At 39.8% G+C, this 9,803-nt stretch overlaps 1 protein-coding gene across 3 annotated transcripts in view; it reads right to left on the bottom strand.

The window, feature by feature from the left end:
- The window catches only part of LOC147013136 (uncharacterized), a 40,802-nt gene that overhangs the window by 25,173 nt on the left and 5,826 nt on the right, over window positions 1-9,803 (bottom strand). For 2 of the 3 annotated variants that reach the window (XM_085854758.1, XM_085854756.1), the window contains exons 2-3: window positions 8,816-8,958; window positions 3,360-4,107 (exon numbers count right to left, since the gene is read on the bottom strand). In XM_085854758.1, the coding sequence (XP_085710884.1) occupies window positions 3,360-4,107; window positions 8,816-8,819 (752 nt within the window). In that variant the 5' untranslated portion in view covers window positions 8,820-8,958. Of the gene's footprint in view, window positions 1-3,359; window positions 4,108-8,815; window positions 9,324-9,803 lie in introns of those variants that run through there. The other variant, XM_085854757.1, reaches the window with a different exon arrangement.

Here is a 9,803-nt window from a genome sequence, read left to right on the forward strand (position 1 = left end):
ACTGGCCATTCCGTTAGATGGAGTTTTGAATGGTGGCTGGTAAACCGGTCGCTCGGGTATAGGGAGGTTTGAATCATGGCTGGTAAACTGGCTTTCGCAGTTAAATGGAGGTTTGAATCATGGCTGGTAAACTGGCTGCTCAGGTATATGGAGGTTTTTATAGTGGCTGGTAAACTGGCTGCTCGGTTAAATGGAGGTTTGGATCATGGCTGGTAAACCGGCTGCTCAGATATATGGAGGTTTTTATAGTGGCTGGTAAATCGGCCATTCGGGGATGTGGAGGTTTTTATAGTGGCTGGTAAACCGGCCGTTCGGGTATATGGAGGTTTGAATAGCAGATGGTCAACCGGCCGCTCGGTTAAATGGAGGTTTGGATCATGGCTGGTAAACCAGCTGCTCAGGTATATGGAGGTTTTTATAGTGGCTGGTAAACCGTTTTTTTGGGTATATGGAGGTTTGAATAGCGGATGGTAAACCAGCTGCTTGGGTATATGGAGGTTTGAATAGTGGATGGTAAACCGGCCGCTTGGGTATATGGAGGTTTGAATCATGGCTGGTAACCCAGATTCTCAGGTATATGGAGGTTTTTTTATAGTGGCTGGTAAACCGGTCGTTCGGCTATATGGAGGTTTGAATAGCAGATGGTAAACCAGCCGCTTGGGTATATGGAGGTTTGAATAGCGGATGGTAAACAGGCTGCACGGTTCAATGGAAGTTTGAATGGTGGCTGGTAAACCGGCCGTTCAGGTAAATGGAGGTTTGCATGGTGGCTGGTAAACCGGCCGCTCGGTTAAATGGAGGTTTGAATAGCGGATGGTAAACCGGCTGCTCGGTTCAATGGAAGTTTGAATGGTGGCTGGTAAACCGGCCGCTCGGTTAAATGGAGGTTTGAATCGCTGCTGGTAAAACGGCTGCTGGAGTTCAAAGGGTTAAGAAAAATAAAAATACAAATTAAAAAACTGTAAGGAGAATATATATCATTAAAGTGTAACTTATGAGTGTCATGAAAACTTAATCAAAATAAAGACCAATTACTGCACCGTAGTCCCAAGAAGGAAGCCAGACAAAACAATACATGCACACATGAACAAGCACAAGCACACGCGCGCGCGCGCGTGCACACACACACACACACACACACACACACACACACACACACACACACACACACACACACACACACACACACACACACACACACACACAGTTATATTATGTACTGGTAAATACTTACAAAAGCTATTTTAGTTGAAGGTATAACTTTTGAAGGTATAACAATTACCTTCAAAAGGTATAACAATTAGTTGAAGGTATAACAATTGACTGGTTTCCCAACTGCCGGGATCATCAGCTGGGCACCGGTTTTAATCGAGGTTTCAATCCTTTCAGCCCAGAACCTCTCTAAACAGTGGATCCACAACCCCCGTCGCAGGTCCACATCAGTAGATTACTCAACAGAGATGGACCCACACACAACCTCAAAGTTGTGTCTCGACTGTCAGTCAACACAGCAATCAATATCCTCATTCAAACCTATTTAATTCTTACTTTTATATAAAGGATTACTACATTTGAATAACTTTGATCGTACATCACTTTATGTGATAAAATATGAAGTGACAAACTCTACCTTATAGACATGTCAGTTACACAGCACTTCCATCTAACCATAGACTCAAACTGTCATTCAAATATTGAAACTGTCATCAACAACCGATTTTAACATGCTGCATTGTTTATCCTGGCAACCACTAATAAATTATTTTGATGCTTATTTTCAATGTACTTTATTTAAAAAAATTTTTTTATTGAAAGACCTCCATTATTTCAGATCATATATATATATATATATATATATATATATATATATATATATATATATATATATATATATATATATATATGTTTAATCAATAATTAAATAATTTGCCTCACTAAAATAATTAATTCATTATTATTATAATATCAAAACTTGTTCACATGAAAACCAACCAAACTTAAATAAAAGGTGACGATGTAGTCTGAGGACATTCTCACAAGATCTGATCAAACAATCAGCTAAATATCCTGTTTCACATGATGGAAAAAAAAAATTCTCAGCACGTTCCACAAAATCATCCTTTACTGAACAAATTCTTGCAAATTGAAGTGGCTGAGATGAAAACACATTGTAACCCATTTTAATTGGTACATTGCTACCTGGAAAGGAGTACAAGATTACAGGGAAACTGAAATCATCAACTTTGTGATATACACTTGTACTAAAACCATTCTGTCCAACTCTAACCAACACATCTAGATATGCAGCAACTGCCCAATCATTACCACTCCTGTTTGTAAGCTGGTTATCTGGATAAATCTTGTGAAGCTGTGTATCAAAAAAAACTATAGTTAACCACACAAATATCATCTATATAACGACATGTATGAGATAATATTTCAGATAATCATAATTTTTTTTCTCCTTCATCAGTTTCTCCATAAATTAAAATTCCCAGAAAGTAACAAAAATGTCTACGAGTAGGGGGCTGCAATTCCCACCCATGGGAATACCCTTAACCTGTTGAAACATTATCCCACAAAAAAACACAAAAGTATTAAATAAAACAAAATGAACAGCATCATTAAACTTCTGCTTCTCAAAACAATGAAAACTTGAGTCTTTCTTTTTAGAAAAGAATGCTCTATCAAACCTGTGTCATCTTATTATATTAAATATTCTTGGAAAATAACTGAATTCAATTACTTTCGTGTCCGACATATTCCACATTATTAAAAAGACATTTGTTTTACTCGTGAGTCTTAACACCCTGAAAATGTCGAATTCTGTCCTTCAAAATGACACCCATCACCATCTTATTTCGTCTTCCATACTTATCCGCAAAATTTATATTCTCACTACCTTTTTCAAGTTTGTTTTCAGGGGGGTTGGGGGAGGGCACAGAGAAGGGAAGAGATTGCGAAGTAGGGAGAAGAGTGTGGGAATGGGAAAAAGGAAGTGGAATAGTGAAGGGGAAGGTGGGAGGTACATAACAAACATGACATCACCATTCACAATAAAAGGGGGGAAGTCTTTTTATATTTTTTAGGTGGGGGTGGTGGTTGTATTAACACAGCCAAGTTCACACTTAACAAGACACATTGCGCGGAACTTGATGTTCGTTCAAAGTTGAAGTTCTCAATCGATCCTCAATCAGTGAGGCGAAAGCAACCACGCCTCATCAGTTTAAAAAAAAAAATGAAACTTGTTCAAGTAAAGGTCATAACAACAATGACAATAACTCTCAGCATCATCAACTCAAATACCTTTGAACATGAGACTTTTCATTTTGCTCCATTAGGAGAACTTAAACACTTGCCTGAGGTTGGAGTGTGTGCAACAGGAACAGCGGTAGAAATGAGGGTCAGGAGCCTGCAGAACAAAGTTCTGGTGAAAAGCAGTACACTGATCCTGGCCACCACATGACCCTGGCATGATTGAAGGTGGGAGAGGTGTATATAGTGAGGTTCCTCGTTCAAGTGCATCAATGTCACTCCGACAGTTTAAATCACTACAATTGAGGTCAAGTGTTATAGAACCAGTGTTGAATGATGAATCGTGTGGGCTTGAGCTTGTGCGGTCAGCTGTTGAGTATCCCGTGTCTTCACTTTGTTCTGTGAATGGTGTATTCACTTTGCCACTCTCCCAACCAACCTCAACGTCACTTCCTTTTCTGCACATCTTTCCTTCAAGCCAAACATGGCTTGATTTTTCCTTGATACCAGTCCAGACCTGCTGAGTTTGGTTACAATCTTCTCTGTTTCTGAATGATGCTCTGTCTCCTTGCAACACATCGCCAGCAGATGCACGTTTACCTTGAAATACAGCTTGGGTTGACATTATTCGCATGGAGGCAGATGTTTCAGGCAGTGCAGCCTGATCTTGTGCGCGACTACCAAGGTGGATATTGCTTGAGGATTGAGGCAAAGAGAGTGGGATAGAAAATGGTGATACTTGCCGATACTTCCCAAGCACTGTTTGGTACAGCTTGTCAAAATTCTCACTCTGTGAACATAAATCCTCAGTCTCATCGTTCTCTATGGGTATTTGGCTTGTGTAATGCCGCTCTGCAAGAAGGCAATAATGTTCTCAGCACACTTTACTTCTCAGGCAAGAACAAACACAAATGACAACAAATCAAAAGGATAATGAAACTGAACATTCAGCATTTTCATGTTTTGATAAATAAATAACGAAGAAGGATGCACTATCACCCTGTGTTAAACCTATAATCGATCGTTTTAACTGAAACTTCACATTTTTAAAATTATTGAACTTGCACCAATTTGAAATTCACACCTCATTTTCATCACTTCAATATTCTATTTACATCTATTTGCAAAGTTACATGGGTATGATACCATCCATAAAGCTTACACATGAAAAATACAATGTTGGCTTTGCAGTCCAAATGAACGCAGATAACTAAACCGCTTTCACGTTTCCTTCAAAAGATTGCATTTTTCAAAAAGGATTCCATCCGCCAGTGCTACACTGAATTTTTCAAACGTTTTCAATAAAAGATCCCTGACATTGTCCTAACATGTTTGGAAACACACCCAAAGTTGGTGGGACAAAACAAGTTTACACTGTTACTCAAAGCAAGCATGGAAACAACTTAAAAGCTAAAAACAGCCTTTTTGGACATAACTTGACTTCATGAAAAGACTAGCAGAAAAGCCCATGAAAATGACAGGCTATCCTGTATTTTCACAATATTCGGTAAAACCAAAATTACGCACAAAAACCTTAATTTATTACACATGTTGCTCATCCCTTGATTTGGGCGGTTTATAGGCTACAGACGTCTATCACAATCGTTGCCGAAAGTAATAAAAAGAACCCGGGATACATACATGAAGCAAAAAATATGCCTACTGCTTGTGTGCAGATCTAATAGATCCTGTTTATATAGCTTAGATAATTCCAATTGCACTGGGCCATGGACGGACACCAAAGACCTGAGGACTAAGACCCAAGACCTATGCTCTTTCACAAAATGTTGGACATGAATTTTTTCAGGTTACAACTGTGAGTGATGATATATATATATATATATATATATATATATATATATATATATATATATATATATATATATATATATATATATATATATATATATATATATATATATATATTAGTGGAGTATACTTACACATTGTAAGCAGTAACTAAATGTGCTTACCCATTTTTTCAAGTCACTCACCTGCAGTGAGCACAACAAGGGTTTACTTATTTTTGGATATTGTCATTTACGGATATTTTCCGATGGTTCTGTGATGTTTTGCGGTGTGTCGGCTTCGATGTTCGTCGGTTCACGATATTTCAGCTTTCGACATCACCCAGAAGGTACCAACCATTAATATCAGTGAGTGAGTGAGTGGTTATAATGACCGTTATCTGTGAGATTAAATTGGTTGACATAGACCATTACAAAGTTCTTCACAAAAAGCTCACATATTAAACTTTTTTCAAGTAATTTATTTTGATGCACCATACTCTTAACAGAGTGTTGACGCTGTTGAAACAGTTTGTTGGCAAGGGTTATAATGGGTGGTTTGCCATTGCCTTCCCACCATTTTTTGTCCATGCTCTATCCTGTTAAATGCTGAGCATCAAACAAGGAAGCAGCAAGTACTATTTTTAAAGTCTTTGGTAGGGGTTATACTCAGCAGTGGTTAGAACCGCCAACCTCCCAGAATCAGAGCAGGTGCTCTAACAATTATGCCACTTCATCTGGTTCTTCCAAGTAAACAGCATGTTATTGCTGATGGGAGCTGGCAGGATAGTTGAGAGGTTTGTGCACTCACCTGTGAGGTGTGTTTGAATATAAACGGTCACCTTGGTGTTTCACAGGCAGGGCGATCCATGAATGTGTGCGCTGTCCTTCGGATGGATGTTAAACTTGGTGTCCCATATGGTAACATTAGTTGGTGGACATTAGAGATCGCATGATGTCCTTCATGAAGAGTAGCCTAATGTCGCTAATGTGCGAAGTTCGAAGCCCAAACACCACCCTAGTGATACTTAACATGTTTGTAATCACTAAAAAAAGTCTCATTTTTCGTCTCTCAGTATTTTGAGACACAGACACGAAGTTTGTAGACCCACCTTTTTTTTAACAGAGCCTGCAAAATCAAGCATACTCACAGTCGTTTGCACACAAAGCACTTCACAAGCAAGCTGCCATGACGGATTGGTTACCTGAAGCGGTTGTAGCATTTACACTCACTGTTGACAAGTGGCAGCAGCTATCAGGGGAGAAAAACATGGTGTCCCATTTTACCTGGGTAACCCACTTTAACCAACCTTCCACCATGGGTTAGGTGAATGTTCTGTTGTCTCATTAGGGCACCGTTGTGGTTCGCGTCCTTTTCATGAAATATAGCGTGTATAGAAAATTATTAAACACCACTCTGCTTTTCTCTTCCTTGTATCAGGTTGTGAGGAAAAAGAGAATGTTCACTTTGAAATGGCTTTGAAATTGTTGTAAAACCAGGTGGTTTTAAATTTGGCCAATCACCATTCGGCAATCCTTGGGCTGCGGCCCACATGTACAGGGTGGGTGAGAAAATCGTTTGTGCATCTCGATCACAAAGACAGTATCTTGTTTGTAGAGCTTTATGGGTGAACGAGTCAAGTCATTTCCTTTGTCTTGTTCAAGTTTGACACTAAACATTGTTACAAAAACGGTAATTTCCATGCGTTGAGTTAGTAAAATGAGTATATTACTTTTGGTATGTTAATCCTATGAAGAATAAAAATATGACATCTTACAGGGTAAGTTTTAAGTGGCCATTAGGTGGTATTAGTCTATACGTTTGTGATTATTATATTTTGGACTTTTCCGCACCACCCAAGAAAACTGTTGGTTTTGGTAGAGGGGGAGGGCACACAACAACATTTAAACCTGCATTTACATCTAGTACCCCATGGCTGCTTTGAAATGACCGCTATTTGATCGAGCCCGATATGATTGGTAGCCTGGTCAAAATGGGGACTGAGGGTGGTGCAGAAAGATAAATTTATTTAAGGGATATGATGGTGGCAGTTGGCAGTTGAGTTGTTGGATAAAAGAGGGTACAGAGATTTTGAGAGATGGTGCATCAGTCGCTTCAGTAGCACCTGCTCGACTGCGGTTGTGCGCTGCGGAAGGCCTCAGGGCTCTCACACCTGTACCAATTGCCGTGCTTTGCTGCCGTTATTTCTTTCAAATCTCCCTAACCAGTGTCTACGGATCAATATTAAACACAGCGATTGGTTAGGCAGCCTTGGTTGCTTGTAGTCATCTCTCCCATGACTAGCACATTTGGGCCCTCTCTACATTGTTGCTAACATGTTCCTATAATAAGGTCTGATCCCTTTTATTATTAAATTCTTCCTTTCCAATTTCATTTAATTCCGTGTCCTTTTACTTTCCTTACCAACTCGTATCATTAAAGTTGATAATCATCGTTATTTCATTTCTGCTCTTGTATGTCCATAATAATGTTTGAGTTACTCATTCGTTTCAGTGTTGCATTTTGGCTCGAAATTAAAGCTAAAGGTAACGTATCCCTCTCGACACACTTCCGCCCCCCCCCCCTCATGCTGAACACCCCTCTTCCCAGGAGAACTACTTCATAGTGATTTGGTTCAATTTTTAGGAATCCTGCAGTGGCGCAATGTATGAACGTATTCATGTACCTGCAAAATAATAAGTGAAATAAATGAAAAATCCGTTGCCTTCTATAAAACAAAATCCAAGTTGCACATGAATGCATCCGTTAAGTAAATTTACACGAATAATATCCTTGCAACTGATTTTACAAACAGAACCGATAAACGTACTTATCCCCATGCTTAAAAAAAATAAAAATGGGGGTTATGTTGAAATCGGCTCTGTCTCTTCGTCATACTATCTCCTTCTAAACGGTTGTGCAGAAATTCAATAAACTTGGTAGATATGATCACCATGAAGAAAAAAAGATATGAGAGCAGTATAATTTTTGACCCTCATCCCTGGTCAAAAGGCCAAATACCCCCCCCAAAAATGCAATTCCAGGCACATTTTTAATTAAACATTGTCTATGCCATCAACATTGGGGGATGCATGAAATATGTAATAATTTTTTGGATTTGACCCCCGGTTCATGTCGCAGGGAGTGATCAAAATTTGGGTTCTTGGGTGATTTGGGTGATTGATTTTGGTCACAGTGATCAAAACGGGGGGGGGGAGTTAAACTCAAAAATTGATATTGGGTCACACCTGGTGGAACTTTATGACATCTTTCGAGGTGGGAAGCGTGAGGATTTGCGATGGCACGCCATCGACTTCGCTCGAAGAGAGTTTATACTCAAGAATAGTTTCACAACCCTTGTCATTTGAGGAGTGCTTTTAACCAAAGTAAAGTGGTTCTTCTAATGATCGAATTGGTCATTTACAATCATTCAACTCCGTGTGGATGGCAAGCACACATAAGATGTCAACTTACATCAAGAATGATCAAATCACACAGTTATGAAGCAAAATGCACAGCACACAATCCGAAAGCATGAATCCAACACAGCACTATAATCAAACAGAACAAACCGAATAATGTGATTGTATCCCAGAACGCATAGCATGAACCCAACTATCTCAATACTTTTCCATAAACCAAAATGAACCATTGAGTAGCACGAAATGAATACAGTGACGCAATAAGAACAACACAAATGAAACCCACAGCACAAACGGAACCCCATGGGTACGAATTCGAGCAGGTAGTACACAGCAATTGTTCATCTTACCCATCGTGGTGGCAGATAATGTAAGCCGAGGGAATGTGTAGTCCACAAGACACTGTAATCACAACACACGAGCTGTGATCACTTCTTTCACTTCACCAACTTATTCACATCGAAAAGAAGATCGAGCTGTTGAGTAGACGATGCTTCATAGAGACACGCACATTGTGACGTCAGTAACCTTTGGTTCAGATGGGAATTTACCGCAAACACTCTCTCACATTTCCCAAGCATTGCCAGGTATGCAAATACACAGCGATATGCAAATCAAGGTGCCTGCGGTGCATCGCTCGTACAGGACTTCCCTGTACGTGAGACCACAAAGCAGTGTGGCACATGCATTTCAGGAACATGTTACAACATGACTTCTTACCTTGATATTACATATAGTTTAACCCACAAGAATAGCAATCGTGAGATTCATGACTCGTATGTGGAGTGAACGAACAAAGGGTAAAGTATAACTAACACGCACGCACGCACGCACGCACGCACGCACGCACGCACGCACACACACACACACACACACACACACACACACACACACACACACACACACACACACACACACACACACACACACGTAGAACAAGGCGTATCATGAAAACATGCCTTTCCTCAAGAAACAAAATATATTAATGCACAGTACTAGTGTTCCAATAGAGCTGCAGAATAATAAAGTAGCCACAAGTGGAAATCAATAAAAAAGTTATCAATACAAGGAAACTCCTCACTATCTACAAAATGTTCTACAACAATCACTGCATCACGAGAATGTCTCTCTGCCAAGACAAGAAGGGGGTGGTGGCCTGATAGAACTCCACAGAAAGACAACTGTAGGATTGGCTGAGAACGTGAAAAGTCCAACAGACAACCAAATCCAAGTCGTATACAGACAAACACCGGCCTCGGTGGTGTAACAGTTAGAGCATCCTCTCCGAATCTGGGATGTCAGCGGTTCGAATCATGACCGAATCATACCAAAGACTTT

This window comes from Eptatretus burgeri, chromosome 14 (assembly GCF_056783735.1).
Source record: "Eptatretus burgeri isolate ZD-2024b chromosome 14, Ebu_testis_v1, whole genome shotgun sequence".
Taxonomy (NCBI): domain Eukaryota; kingdom Metazoa; phylum Chordata; class Myxini; order Myxiniformes; family Myxinidae; genus Eptatretus; species Eptatretus burgeri.